This window comes from Spinacia oleracea, chromosome 1 (assembly GCF_020520425.1).
Source record: "Spinacia oleracea cultivar Varoflay chromosome 1, BTI_SOV_V1, whole genome shotgun sequence".
NCBI classification, from domain to species: Eukaryota; Viridiplantae; Streptophyta; class Magnoliopsida; order Caryophyllales; family Amaranthaceae; genus Spinacia; species Spinacia oleracea.
Window position 1 is genome coordinate 122,169,942 of NC_079487.1, and position 16,293 is coordinate 122,186,234.

General features: G+C 32.4%; 1 protein-coding gene across 1 annotated transcript; it reads right to left on the bottom strand.

The window, feature by feature from the left end:
• Window positions 1-341: 341 nt before the first annotated feature.
• LOC110787444 (homeobox-leucine zipper protein ATHB-8) lies at window positions 342-6,994 on the bottom strand. The gene is made up of 18 exons (XM_021992067.2): window positions 6,837-6,994; window positions 5,127-5,380; window positions 4,867-5,026; window positions 4,171-4,274; window positions 3,987-4,077; window positions 3,651-3,860; window positions 3,464-3,547; window positions 3,222-3,377; window positions 3,037-3,111; window positions 2,827-2,933; window positions 2,535-2,727; window positions 2,191-2,376; window positions 2,013-2,093; window positions 1,783-1,917; window positions 1,346-1,668; window positions 1,146-1,251; window positions 827-976; window positions 342-731 (listed from the first exon to the last, which is right to left on the bottom strand). The coding sequence occupies exons 2-18, from the start codon at window positions 5,342-5,344 to the stop codon at window positions 585-587; spliced, it is 2,526 nt and encodes an 841-aa protein (XP_021847759.2). The 5' UTR covers window positions 5,345-5,380; window positions 6,837-6,994; the 3' UTR covers window positions 342-584.
• Window positions 6,995-16,293: the final 9,299 nt, after the last annotated feature.

Genomic DNA, 16,293 nt, shown 5'->3' on the forward strand with positions numbered 1-16,293 from the left:
TCACTCAGGTGGCTGAATGGCGGATACTATTCGGTCCAAGATGACCCAACTCAAGGAAACTCTGATGGGTCCAAGCGATGAGGGAGCAACTTCTTCTCCCGTTCTATCGTCCAAAACATGGAGTCTAGCCAAGTGGTAAGGCATTGGTTTTTGCTTAATAAACGAAAATTATACGGAGTATCGATTATCGTCTCTGTGCCGCAATCTTTTTACGGTATATGTGAAAAAATGAAGGAACAGCACCAAAATGTTTTAAACAAAATGAAGAAACCAAAAAAACAAATAACACTAACATAAAATAGAGGAGAAAGATTTTGCAGACGTAAAAATGCAAGACTATCTAAACATAAACATGATATTTAATAAATTAGGGGGTCAAAGTATGGAAGTATCTTTTAACAAAAAAAAAAGTCTAGATGATTTAGGGCACAGCTCAAAATCAGCCATTCCAAAGGTATAGAACCCTTTTCATTGCTTCCCTAATGCATTCCTAAGTAAAATTAAAAGAAGAAGAAAAAAGATAATTCTAACTTTTCTAGACTGTTTGTTGATTTATCCCTGAAACTACTACCTGGTCTGAATTTTCATACAAAAGACCAGTTGATAAACATAAAGCACATGCACTGTGCATCCTCGGCATCGTTGAACACCTTCCAAGCGACTGCTCGTTCATATGAAATTGGTCTTCCCATGCTTGACATGCAGATACCTCCTTGAAGGCAAATGAAACCCTGAAAAACAAGACAACAAATAAAGCAAATGATAAATACATGTACAACAAAGGATCAAGCTAGCTGAAAGTTAACAGCAGGACTATAATACTGACCTGCTGCATTATCTGAGGCAGCTCGTTGAAGAGAGTTTTCCTGCCTTGTTCATCGAATATCTTTTCTAACGTTATATCTTGTAATGCAACAAAGGTAGTCTCTAGCATGTCGAGTCCTGCTTGATTTGCAAATGTGAAAACTGGCAACGCCTGCATAAATTACAAAGGAAATATAAGTCAACAAAATCTAATTGTTTGAACTACTACCTATTAAATTAAATAAGTCAATTCAAGTCCCTTAAACTCTGTGCCGGTCAAACCGGGTCGAGTATTCCGGGACGGAGGGAGTAAGTGACAATTAATTGTTGATAAATGGTACCTTCAAAGAGCAGCACAAAATGGCATCAGAATGGTTCCAAAGAGTTTTAAGTGTGGATTCTCCTCCCTCGTTACTGGGTTTTAGCAACTCAACTCCTAGATAGCACCTGCCATTGAACATGAATTATAATCACTATTAGTAACATATTGAAGATAGATTTACAAGTAACCAGCTAATAAGCTTTGACAAATGATAATAACCTGTAGCTTTGAGAAATCCAACGAGCAAGTGTCTGTGCTTCGGGAGTTCCGGGAGATAAAGGTGAACCATTAAGAGAACCAAAACGAGAAGGGGAGAGAGCAGACGCTACCCTTTGAACAGAGGATATTATACTCCTAACATACTGTCGTGCCATTGAAGCAACGCTTTCCTGAAGATGAACCTCAAAAGCAAATTGAAAAGCTATAGTCATCACAGATTTCCCACTTCTAGATCCATTATTATCAGCAAGTGCTTTGTTTCCAGCATGGCCAACCTCAAGGGCTGAGGTAAGGTCAAGGGTGCATTTCGGACTTGAAACATCCTGCAGCATATGATCATATCACCACCAAACTTTAGTCAACGAAGAAATACCCACAAAAAACAAAAATCATAATCCAAAAAGAAAAAAGTAACTTAAGTTGAAGAAAACAATCACCTTGGAAGAGTCTATTGGAATGATTCGGAAACCAGAAGGAAGAAGCGGAGCATCATCAGAAAAAGATGCGTCTATTGGAGCAAATATGAGTTCCGCACATGCCCCAACTGCATTTTCATCTACTCCACTACATAGCTGCGAAATCAAACATAACCAGAAGTTAGCAAACTGCATTTATCACGTTTTCATCAATGTAACAATTACACGAACAGAAGAGTATTCATTCGTACTTGGAGCATGAATATGTCTCCTGGCATAAACATGTCTTCACGGTAATGTCCAAGATTTTCTAGCCGAACAACCTCCATAAACTGTTTCAAATAAAATTTACTGTCAATATCAATTACTGTATGTAATATCAAAGACATAAAGCAATACCAAGGAAAACGATAGATGATGATCCCTTACCTCTTCATTTTCTATTGTGTGTGCTAGAGGAAGAATGACCTGACCCCCAACACATCCAGTACGAGCAACTGGTATGGTGCAAGGAGCAGCTTTGACAGCAGCTGCTGAGTAAGCATCAATTCCGCTATCAGCCCATTCAGATCGATGTTCTCTTAAGAATCGAAGTAGCACTGCAGGAGGGACATTCTGCGATATAGTAATAATGAAGGAGAATATGAGTTCCAAGTAATGGCGCAAAAAAAAGGAAAATTCACACATAAACAGAACCCAGAAATGTAACATATGCATTTCTACTTAGCAGCTAAACCAAACATTTTAAATTCATGATCATTCTATTCACCCACCTGTAAGAGCATGGAGGCTCTGGCGCATAGCACTGCAGTGCCAGCTGCCGGAAATCCATTACTGTAGAATTGATTTTCACCCATCATTTTACTAGGAGATGAATTCACTAGAAGAGTTACATCATCAATTCCGTCACTCTCCATCATTGACCATCCTTCATCCATAAATCCATTAACCGCTTCATTAAAACCCCTGTCAAACAAATTTGTAAAGAAAACAAACTTATAAGCACTTAATTATTAAGCATAATATGCCCTTAAGATCGATAGTGTTAGATGATCAGGAACCTACTTGCTTAGCCTCTGGCTGAGAGCACGTAAGGCTGCTGGACGCCTTCCAAAGCCGGTGACATTTGGTTGACAAATCTCCTGAGAAATTTGCCTCAACTGCCTTAAAGCCTGAAACAAAATTTCACAAGGGGATGAGAAGATGACATCCACAGAAATTCACAGAATTCACAGAAGATTTTCAAGCTGAAATGAGCTGAGATTTGAATCTTACTGCCATAGTTGTTCTTTGAGAAAGCATTGTAGATGACTCATACAATGGGCGCAACACTTCAGGTACCCTCCACGGCTAGTTCATCAAAAAATCAAGAGGTAAGATAAACGCTTTGTCGTATGATACATATAACACTAGGTATAATTTCTAGGCAAAACAAGAAGATAAAAGTAGAATTAACATACCTCTAGGTCCATATGATCAACGATGTGAATGATAGACCCACCCCCTTCACAGGGTCTAATTAGATAACCACTAGGCATGATTTCTGCTCTCACAAAATGCTGTACAGAAGGCATACTGGGACCATTCTGAGTGTTGTTTAGTGATCTCTCGCAAATCTAGTACGAAGAAATTAAGAAAAATAATCTCAGAGGTGAATAATCTCAAGGTATTGTTGGTTTTCTAAAAGTTGGAGACTGCTTACCACAACACTACCATCTTCAAGAAGAGATGTGTAGCGCATCAACCAGAAATCACGTGCTGGAGCCAAAGTTGTGAGTGCATAGAGCTTCAGCCACAAAAATAAAAACGTTAGCTTTTGGTCATCTTTACACATCTAGCTAGCTCATCAGAATGAAAGGCCTGAAATAAATAGGATTTTAGGGTTTTACCTGCATATATAGCAGTTCGATTGTTCCTCCATTTCCAGTAGACATCACATTCATCACATCCACAGCTCGACAATCACGATACCATGAAAGACGATCTTTCAGAATATCAGCAACTCTTGTGGGTTCTAGACTCACAAGACCGCATGCACGAGCCGCAACTCCAGTGCATCCATGAGAAATAGCAATGATTCCAATGGAATCCGGACCAGGCTAAAAACCAAAAATAAGGAACAATCAATCACCTTGTTAGCAACATGATTTATTCTTCTGTTTGATTAACTTCCTCTGTACTTACTGAACAATTAAAATAGTGTAAAGAATGATTGAAGTATTCACCTTCATTCCAGGCATTTGGATCCACTCAATAGCGGTTCCAGTAGCCTTTGAAAGAAACTCTGTTAAAGTTTCCTCTGCAATAGACACAAGTCTGAAACAACAAATAAGAGATTATAATATGAAATTACAAAAGCAATGAATTCATATTTGACCAAAAGATGAACAAATTAGCATTTCTAATTACCCTGCAGGGCTAGCATCCTTTGGAGGACGCTGAGAAGTTGTTTGTTGCTGCCCACTTGTCACCACTGACTCGCAACTGGTATCGGTGGTGGCTAGTGTTGCCGCCTGTACAAAAACAATGACAACATCTTAATACCAGATTGGCAGATTTATGAAACAAAAAGGACTAGCATTAATCACAACTCACAAGGTGTAAATTGTAATATCAAACAATTACAATCATGGAAGACAACAAGCAAACAACTTAGATGCACGAAACTAATAGTGTAACATTAATTAACAAGGAACTCTCACGTTCCCCATTTCTGACACTGGAAAACCATTGGAAATATTTTTGTTCCTTGCAGGATCTTTAGATCCACAAAATGGCCTTCTCTTTTTAAAATCCCTTTTCTTTTAATAAAAAAAAACAGATGGAACTAACATCTATACCATATTTATATACATTTTCTGCTTATAATCAACTAAACATATGTAAACATCTAAGGAAAACAATTACATATTGCTTCAGGATTAGTACTTCCAACTATTTGTATTTGAATCATTTTCCACATTTGATATTTCTGCTTCCCATTTCAGTGTAACATAGGCCAATAGATAAGGGTATTTAGGATAAAACTACACCAAGATCTATGCAGATTATTTTAAACCATACACTTTCAAATAAGGGAGAAAACTCGATGAACAAAGTTCTTACGTTCTGGGTATGTTGGCGAAAGTAGCTATTTTCGTAAACCAACTGACCCACTTGCTTTTGCAACCTATCATTCTCCTCCATTAACAGCTTGTTCATTGCTGTCAACTTCCGGTTCACTCCCTGTAACCTCGATGACTCTTTCCTCTGCTTCTCCCTACATCTGGAATCCACATCAACAATATAAGTTAAATAAAGATGTATCATCACAAAACTCAAAGATATAAAGGAGAACTATTAAAGCCAATGAACAAATAAGGTACCTTCGATTCTGAAACCAAACTTTTATTTGTTTGGGCTCGATGTTGGAGAGAATAGGACATTCCCTAATAAGCTGTTGGCGGCGAAGGGAGCTGGGTTTGGGGCAATCATGGTAGAGCCTCTCAAGGGCTTCAACCTGCTCAGGAGTATATCTGACATATTTTCCAGCATCTACCGCCATTTTGTTAGCATCCCTACAAGCGGAGCTCACAGCCATCATCCCTAAAGATTTTTAAGTACTTCAATCTTGAAATCCCTATAAATAAGAAATGTATTAAAACCAAAATAAGTTACATTAAAAAGCTTCAAGTTTCTACCAAGCATAGAAACAAGAAACCTAAGAGAAAATGTAAGAGAAAAACCCTTTAAAGATTAATCTAAAAGGGTGAAACGGATAATAGACATCTCCTAATGATCATTTATACACCACATTCTTGAAAACCTAAGATATAAAATATTGTTGCAACCTAAAGAATAGTCACCTAAGATGCTTCAATCTCTAGCAGCATACAAACTTACAAATTAAAACATAAGAGAGGTTTTTGGAGTAAAGACTAGAAAATTCCAATTAATATTAGTGAATATTAGAATCAGAATCACCAAACCAAAGTATTCGATGTTGAATACCAGTCAAACAGCAAAACCTAGGAAAGAAAAAGAAAAAGAACATCCTAAATCTTAAATTTGATTCCATTCTTGAAAAACCCAGAAAGGGATTGAGTTTGTGACCAAATGAAGCACCTAGAAGTTTCCCCTTTCTACTTTTTCTTTTTCTAACTAACATATTCTATCCTATTCAAATGGTAACACAAACTTCTAACAAATTACAGAATCTTGAGTATTACACCTCTTTAAATCCCTAAAATTTTGAAGAAAAAAACAAGTTCTAACAAGTTACTATACCTATTCTACAGCACTTTCCAACTATCAGTGATATCAAATCAACTAAATAAAATACAAACATTCAAAGTTCCGTGTACCTTTCCCTTTAAAAAATACAAACATTCAAAAATGGCCTAAACGGAATCAAACAAATTACAATCCCTCAAGTTCATTTAGTTAATTGAACAGAAAAATGTTGAAAAACAAAGCTAGACCCATATTTGAGAAACACAAACAGCTAAACATACTCTTCCTCACTTCACTCTGGACCAAATTTTGGGGGGAAGACAAACAATCAAGAAAATGAATATTTTTCAGATAAATATTGAAACTCTTGGTATCAGGGAAACACTTACAAATGAATTAAGCTCTTCCCCACTTCATTTCACAACAAAAAAGGAAAATTTAAGCAAATCCCATAAACTGTTTATGTTAAAGTTACATACTTTCACCCTAACCTAAATTGCCTTACAAAACCCAGATTAAATTTTATGGTTTTTAGTTTTACCTAAAACAAACAGAAACGAGGAATAAATCACAATCCCGCTTCAAATTATGAAATATAAGCAAAACCCATCAATAGTTCATGAAAAAAAGTCCACATATTTTCACAAACATAGATTATTTGTACAAACCCATATCAAATTTCATGATTTTTCACCTCAAAAAAATATAGCAAATGGCAAATTAAGCTCATTCCTTCTCAAATTAGGAAAAATAAGGAACACACATGAATTTAATTATGATAAAGATACAAACTTTAACCTTAAAATAAATATTTGCAACAAACCCAGATGAAATTTAATGGGGTTTTGTTAACTTTTTTTTACCTCAGATGACTTCAATGTCTTGAACATTGCTGTGCAACAACAAAGAGGGGTTAAAGGGGATTTAAGAAGATGTGCAGAAAATGAAATGAGTAGTGAGTTGGGTGAAGTAATGGGGTTAGTTGTTTTATATGGAAATTCTTTCAATGGACTGTCATATTGCGCAAAAGTGTGATGGTAAAACCCCTCAAATACCGGACAAAATGGCAACTTTCTCTCTCCTCTTCTTTTGATTTTTTTTATGTATTTTATTTTTTATTTTATTGTTTTGTAGGGCGAGGTGGGGTTGGATGTTTGCTTTTTCTGAATTTGGTCTTGGCACTTCCGACAGTTTGGACTGGAGTGCCCTGTTATTTTGCCAAATTTGAGGATTTTTTTTTATTGGATTTGGATTTTATTTTAGCCCACTCGCTGCTAAGGGGCGTGGATCGTATGTTTTCCACCAATTAAATATACTTGTCATTAGTAGTTTACTTCTGATGTCATTAGTGCTTAATTTGATATCATAATTTTGGCTTATTGTTTGTTTGGTCAAAAGGTCTTGCATGCACAAGGTGTACAATAAATTTATTGTGCACCAGTATAACTTTTATTCAATTTTCTCTAACTTTTACTCAGTTTTCTCTAACTTTTATATTATTAAAAAAAAGTTAATAGATAAATATTTTAAGGTGTTAAATGATTAATTTTATACATTATTAGTGATTTTGAAGAAATATTTTTATTAAAATGAAAAAATTTATTACTAAAAAGTAGATAACTTTTACATATATAAGGGTAACTTTTAAGCATTTTACGTCAACTTTAACTTCGGTGTACAATATTTATCATACACCCCATGTAAATAAGAATTTGTGTTGTCTGGTTCATGCCTCTACTACGTTCACATGCGAAATATACTCCGTAGTAAATTTAAGATTTTACCCAGGTTCGTAGGCGTGAATAATTTATGAATGGAATCGTATGATGGAATTATATTTGTGTATTTTAGGGTTCGTTTTTCTCAACTTATATTTACTTACTTATTTAGCAAAAAATAAGGCTCTGTTTAGTTCACCTTATTTTTTTTTATTTGATCTGATCTGATCTGTATTTTTTCTGGTCTGATATGATCTGATTCTTCAGAATTAAGTTTAAACAAAAATCTACATTTATTAATATTAAACGACTTACGTGTAAAATAAATATTACACAAATTTATAATATTGTTATTATTTATTTGATTTTGTTCATGATTTAACTACTCCTTATATTAGATAGACCTATACATGATCTATATAGATCGATTATAATCTAGACATATAAGTCATGATCTGGATATGATCTATACAAATTGAATATCATTTCTATACTTTGCGAAGTAATTAATAAAGTTCAACTACTTTATAAATTGAATCACATTTTACTCACATTTTATCAGAATTCTAAGGAATTCTTACTCACACTGATTGGATACCGGATTGTATGAGGCAATCTTATTGGTTGATACACCTCACCATACTTGTATATATATAGAACAATATGTTGTAATGATCAAGCAATCAATAATATTTTTTTTCTCTTATTTTCTCTCAACATCTTTGTAGTTCTTTACAGTTACTATTTGCACGGACTCCAATGCAATATAAGTCATGAGGTTATGTTTTACCCATAATTCTGGTAGTATAAACATACCATTATCATACCAGAATGCATTATTTCCAGCCTGCCTTAAATAAAAAATACTAAGGCGGCTAAAATTGCAAATCTCTATTATATGACGATTAACCTATATATTTCACCCATTAACAGTTTAAATTAATAAATTACCAAATTGGTACAGAAGATTCAGACTAAGCAGTAACACCTTTTGCCAACATGCACATTCCTATATTTTTATGATCTCTCTTCCAAAATAAGCAAGCAGTTTTTGTGTTTCCACTCTCCAAATATGAAATATCCAATAACAATAATAGTGTTACAAGTGCATCCACTTGTCATTCAGTTGTGGTAAGACGTGATTTATAACCTTGCTCAGTGTCCATGGCATTTTATCTTTGTTTCCTCACTAAGCAATTGGAAACATTTTATACGACTTCATGCAGCATTGCTGATGTCACTATTTTCTACTACAAATGCAGACTCATTTTTTACATTGTAAGTTTGGATATCTATTATGATGTCCTGTTATATGTTTACTAGGGTGAATATCTTCTTCGTGTCTTCCCTCGAATTTTTGTAAATTAGGGTAAAGTTAAACTTACGGAGTAGTATGAATGTATCGATTCAATATGGTATACGGAGTACTGTTTTGTATTTTACGGAGTACGGAGTACGGAGTACTATTTATGTTACTTCCTCTGTTGTAGAATATTAGCAATATTTGTTTTTTTGCCGTTCCAAGGTATTTGCAACACTTATATTTTTTTTTTTTTATAAGGGACTACGTTTACAATACCAATATTATAAAATTTGATAAAATTTATTTTACGAGTAATATTGAGTACGTATGACTATATAGTTTCACTACAAGAAATGGTACTATTAACGACGGGAAATTCCGTCGCGAAAGGCCAATAATCGTTGATTAACGACGGGATTTCCTGTCGCGAACCCGTCATAAAAGGGGGCCGTCGTTAATAAAAATCCCGTCGTAAATTTGTCGTAAACCCGTCGTAAAAGACATTTGCGACGGTTAATCCCGTCATTGTTTGGTTGTTAGCCCCGTCGCAAAAGCCTTTTGCGATGGGATTTTTGACCCGTCGTAATTAGGTTGTCGTTAAAGATACAAATTCTTGTAGTGTTTAACTTAGGGGGAGTGTACGTTGAAGTATACATAGTCTTTCCAAACAACATATGTGAGTGTCCCACCTTGATAAAAGATCAGAGAAATGATCACTTTGTAAGGCCATGGGGCTACCCCTTTATTTTCATATGATTTTAAGATGGAATTTCCTATGAATTTGTTATTTAATTCGTTAAGTGGACTCTCTCTCCTGATAGTGGGTGAGGCTCAAACCCGCATTTAACAAAGTTTTAAGATAGTACTACTTAGTTAGTTGTATATAAATTAATTAATCATGCAACACCCAATTATTATTTTTTAGGTAGTTAGTTGTATATAAATTAATTAATCATGCAACACCCACTTTTTTATTTTTTACGTAGTTAGTTGTATATAAATTACTTAATCATGCAACACCCAATTATTATTTTTTAATTTACGTAGTTAGTTGTATATAAATTAATTAATCATGCAACACCCAATTCATTGATTATTAGATCAAATAATAAATTTATTTTCACGGCAACAATTTTTTGTAATCCTACGGACCAGCATATGTAGTATTTTCTCTTCTTGATAGATTAATTGCTCTAACTTTTTACACGATGTGTTGCATCAATTTGGTTTTAGAAAAAAAAAATGAGTTGACTTAAATTAGTACAATGAAGAAGAAAACATAATTGGTAGATAATTGATGATTGAGGATTAAGGACCACTCCAGCAAAAACTCAAATTAAAAGACAAGGAGCAAAAAGCTTGTCACGCGTAAGGTGAAATAAAAGTGGAATCCTTTAATTTGATTTTTATTTTATTTTTTGCTTACTTTTTATTTTTGTGTTTTTATTATTTAATATTTTGAAGGAATCTCAAACAAGGAAAAAGGCAAATAGATGAGAGAGAGAAAGGAAGGGCAAAGGGCAAAGGCCAAAGGACAGTATAATGCGGCCTCCTGCACTCCTGCATGCGCCTTTGTTGTTTTTATTTTTTACTTTTATTTTTTAATTTTATATATGCCTTATGAATATGATCTCATCGTATCTTATTATCTTATGCTTAACTTGTACTACATCATTCTCAAATCTATTCATTACTAAATCATCCTTTATGTCCCCATTGTTTAATTTTTCATTTCATTTGTGTTATGGAATGGTAGATCGGCCAGTTTAGATTTTCTTACTTTTAACATGCTATCTGACGTATATTTATGGTGTGTTCTCTTCAACTTATAAGGCATGAATTTATCTGAATTTATTTTATCTGAACTTATCTGAGCTTACAGAACTTTATAGGAACTTATAGGACTTTATAGGAACGTACTTATATGACCTTATAGGAACTTATAGGACCTTATAGCTAGGAACTTATACGACCTTATTGGACCTTATAGGAACTTATATGACCTTATTGGACCTTACATATATGACTTTATAAGATCTTATTAAACCTTATTAGACTTTATTTAAAGTTTATTATATTATTACTAAACTTTTAACCGTTAGAATATTGAAAATAATTATCCAAAATTTATACTATGATGATTGAAGCAATCAATTGATAAGATATATATATATAAGTATCATTATTATTAAGAAAAAAAGTATGTTACCTCTAAATATTTACAGGCGGTGTTGCAAAACGTTGTGATTAATACTTCGTACGTGTTATTTGTTGTATGTCTCACCAAAAATATCGTCAATTGATTTATGATGTACACGTAATATTTAAAAGTAAGTTTTTCCCTTAAAATTATATTGATAATAATTAATATAACATATTAATTAATACTAAAAAATAATGGATAATTATTAACTTCAATTAGTGATCACAAAGAATTTTAATATAATAACACAAATATAATATAACAACACAAATAATCATAATATTACGTATTTTATTTAAGAAATTATACGACCTTATTGGAACTTATACGATTTTATTGGAACTATAGGACCTTATTGAAACTTATAGGACCTTATTGAAACTAATTGAAACTTATCTGAATTTATTGGAAGTTATCTGAATTTATCCGACCTGAAAATAAGGTCCTATAAGTTGATTAGAACAGGGCCTAAATATATATAAACGATTTGGTAATTGTCACAGATAGAGAGATATTTACTTTAATTAATTTGCTGATAATTAGCTCATTTAAAGAAGAGAATAAGAAGATAGTCATTTTCACATTTGGTGTTTAACTGAAAATAAAAGGTGAAGTACGTGACCCTATATGACAAGCACGTCACCAACTATAATCTCGGCGTATTACTCCATCCGTATTTATTTAAGAGATACATTTGACCGGGCACGGGTATTAAGAAAAAGAATTGAATGAAATAAAATAATAAAGCAAGCGGGTTTGAATAGATATTTTAATAAGTAAATAAGTGGGGACCATGTCAGTTTGGGGGGTGTGTGGTGGGGTGAGTTTTTGAAATTATTTGTTTAATATGATGGTGGGTGATAGGGTAAATTAGATGTACTCTCTCCGTTCCTAAATAAGTGTCTACTTTGGACATTTACGCGGGATTTAATAAAACTGAATTGTGTGTAAGAGATAATGATTGTGAATGTTTTTTTTTTGGGAAAGAAAAAGTAGATAATTGTTTATTGACAAAGTACAAATAAAAGTGGATGTGGTGATTGAAAAGTGGAAAAAGTGTAGAATGTGTAAAAAAAAGTAATAATGATTTATGGAAAAGTGGGAAAAGTATGTGGAAAAGTGGGAAAAGTGTATAGAAAAGTGGGAAAAGTGTATGTTTAAAAATGGAAAGTGGACACTTATAAGGGAACGCTATTTTTGAAAAGTGGACACTTATTTAGGAACGGAGGGAGTATTGGGGATGATAAGTTACTAAATATGGCAAGTGTATCTCTTAAATAAATACGGCCGGAAAAGGCAAGCTAGTGTATCCTTTAAATAAATACAGAGGGAGTAATTAATTAGTACAACTCGTGTTTGATTTACAAACTACTGAGTAACAGTCAAAGTATACATTTTTTTATGAAGAAAGAAAGACCACAAGTTTGAGGCTTTGAGATTATTGTTTTGGATAAATATTTCATACACCATTGGAGTTTAAGAGTCATTAATTAATAACATAGGAGTATGATGATCGAAAGCTACTTTTGTTACTCATTATTATTAAAGAATATGTTGCTAATAACCTAACTGTAAACAAACTTGCAATTCCAAATGCATTTTTTTCTCTTAAATGTCAATGAAACTGAAAATGTTGTATTTGGATCATGAGTACACCTTTTAATTATTAATGAAACTAAGATTTTTGCAAGATATACTTATCATACATGCACTATCAAAGAAACTAATTAACCTATAATTAATTATGTATCATAATCTATTGCTCGATTAGTTTCACACTTTGTCTATCTATGGTTGATCATTCATATATTTGTTGATGTTTTCGTATTTAACTTGTACCTACCTTGAAAGAGAAAAGGCATGTAATTCCTTCCGTTAGTTTAGGCATGGGAATCAATATTAATGGTAAAAAGTAAGACTAGAGTATTTGTTAAGGGACATATCGAAACTTTTTGGTGGTTGATAGCATGTGATGATAGCAAAGGTAAATAGTATAACTCCATCATCATGCCAAAAACATCAAACTCCTTTTGTCTTGAAATAACATCCTATGATTTGTCAAATTTAGTCAACTAAAAGAATATCTCTTAACTTTTATTTGCTCCTAAATTTTCAACTCCATTATAAAGTCTATGTTACAAGAAGAACCAATTATACATGAGTCAATACTTCGTCATCATCCAAGCAATCACAAAATTCAATGATTTTGCCACCATTTACTAATATATGCAGTCTGAGGGATCCAGAAATTATACATATAGCAGAGTCGTTATTTAAATTAAAATAAATATACGAAGTACATTTTGATAGACCAAACTATTAAATATTAATGAACCATTAGTTAATGTAACGCGACTTAATTGCTTTGCGTACATCCGTCACAAATTAAATATACGGTTATTGTTCATGCATGAAAGAATAATTAAGTTTTACGGAGTTCATGTAATGTATTATAATTTCTAATTCATATTATTTTATTGTTCGTAACCTAAATTGATCAAATGACTTTTCTCTTTTAAAAAAGAGATTATTTTTTGTTTTCATAATCATCTTTAAATTGTGATATGATTCAACTTATTGTAAGTGCGTCTCATCCAATATTAATAAGTTTTCTTAAATTGTGATATAATTCAATTTATTGTAACTACATCTCACCCGATATTCACAGTATTACAGTTTCCTTTCAAAGGTGTGAAAGTGAGTAGAGGCAGCCATTGATTGGTCAATTGAAGTTTGGATCAATGGCAGACAAATAGTAGTGGTTTTTTATTCTTTGCAAATTCAAAGATAACCTTAACAAAACACGTTGCTACCTTTAACACTATTATTGAAATTAATTAAACTTAATTATTTATTTGCGAAGATTAAAGTTTCTGCTTAATAGATAAGATTAGATATCTTAAAATATAATATTGTGAATTAAAGAAAAGTAGAAGCAGTAGGCTTTAAGTTTCAGTTGGTTTCTTAACTTTCACCTTTGGTTAAAAAAAAATCTTTAGGTATTGGCTTCTTATTTGATCATGACTTTATTAATATCAACCCATCTTTTTATTTCTTTTAAATTATTAACCACTTATTTGTAATTAATATTGGATGATGTTAAAAATAAAATGAAATCTAAAGAAATGCACTTTATGAAGAAGTTCAATGACATGATCTATCAAATGCAGATAATATATTAGGTTAAAATGACAACAAGTGAATAACAATTAATTTCACTTAAATTGAAGCTAATTAATATAAAAAAAAAAATTATATAAAGTTGAAGTTAATCAATAATTTCTTCTTTATTTGCCAACTTGGTTGATCTTATCTCTAATTCCAATTAGAGGACCACTCATAAAGCGATTTTATTGCATAATGCATATCCGAAGTACTTGCAATATAAAATTAGCATCACTATTTATTTTTTACGGGGAATTAGCATTACTATAAAATAAGGAATTTGTTTATCATACTTTTTTCTGTAAATGGCTGTATCTTATTTTATTTTTTAAAAGTAGATCAAAATTTGGATGTCAAAAAAGTCAGATATGCAACATTAAGAAGAATGGAATTTCAATTAATGAAGCCAAATCGATATTATTCACCTAATTTGGTCTAAATTTTCAAATATTTGGTATAGTCTCGATAGTTTTGTCTGTTTTAGATTTTTCATACCAGGTTAGTCTGAATTATTCTTATATAGTCAGATTTGTTATAATTTATTTATTTTAAAGAAGTAACTATATTATTAGACTCGGATGATATATCGGGTCATCACATATCGATTTTATAGAAAATTTACATTTAGATAAATTTAACACGTTAATGTAGATAAAATTGGAATTTTAAAAGGAGTAAAAAAAAATTATACGAAGTAAGGGTTTTAATTTTCCGTCGAAATGCGGCAAGTGTAAAAGAAGGAGGCCCACGGTGGAGGGGCCTTGCGTGAGGTTGAAGACAGCGGAAAGAAGAGGCGTAAGGTACAAACATGGGCCCGCACGCGTGAGAGTCTCTCAGGTAACTCTGTTTCTTCACAACTTATAAAATCACTATCACATGCTTCATGGGTGGCTGCTTCAATTCTTTTCCTTTTCCTCCTCCTTTTTCAGCCACCACCCACCTATGCACATTCCATCTTCCTTTCCCCTTTCTGACTAAACAAATCTAAAATTTTACCAATTTTTTATTTCTTTGATTCCAAATTGAAACTATTGTGATCTTCAGTAATTTGAATATTTTAGTGTACATAGGGAAACTCCATCCTTTCGATACTTAAAACTGCGATTTTGAAAATAAATTAAGAAATACTTCCTCCGTCTTTTAATACTCGCAACGTTTGTTAGTTTCACGCATGCCAATGCACAACTTTGATCATTTATATCTTAAATTCTCTTTATGCAAAAATTATAAAAAGTTGATATTTTGAAAATACACATTGAGACGAATCTAACAAGATCCCACATGACTATGTTTTATCTTATACAAAAAACACTACGAATAGTCAAAGTAGATTATATGAATAGTGACAAAAGTCCAAACGTTGCGAGTATTAAAAGACGGAGGAAGTACGTAGTAACTGTGAACTTATCTAAACTCATTAGTTAGCCCTGATTGTTTGATGAGAATTGAATTGCAGATCTCAATAGATAAAAGCTCTTAAAAGGGACTGTTTGAGGAGTAGAGCGACAAGTTAATTCGCACAATAATACTAGTGGAGTTCATGAGGTTATGTAGTAGTCCGTAATTTGTATAGTATACAATTATACATTACTAGTGAAATAGGCAAAAAATTAGTATTAACCAAATGAACTGAAGCAGAAATGTACTAGAAATAAAATCATGTAAGGAGAGATAAATCAAAATTGACAAGAGGAAAAGTATGAGAACTTGTATTGAAGTTATAAATTAATTTGGATAGTTTGCCATTGAAATTGTTTCATTGTGAATATTTTAAGATATTTCGTTGCACTCCGTACGAAAATAATAGAAAAACGGCGTTGAGAACTAAATTCTCCTAGGGAGAATATTATTATTTTTAAAATGAAACAATATTAAATTAAAATATCATTAATTAAAATTAGTAATAATTTAATTAATAAATTAGGAGTGGG

What these genes read in the sequence shown, in the direction of transcription:
- LOC110787444 (XM_021992067.2), bottom strand. Translation starts at nt 5,344, where the DNA reads ATGATGGCTGTGAGCTCCGCTTGTAGGGATGCTAACAAAATGGCGGTA. An exon ending in TTGAAGATGGTAGTGTTGTG is followed by an intron (nt 3,378 to 3,463) that starts GTAAGCAGTCTC and finishes TCTTCGTACTAG; the next exon opens with ATTTGCGAGAGATCACTAAA. An exon ending in TGGATTTCTCAAAGCTACAG is followed by an intron (nt 1,252 to 1,345) that starts GTTATTATCATT and finishes GTTCAATGGCAG; the next exon opens with GTGCTATCTAGGAGTTGAGT.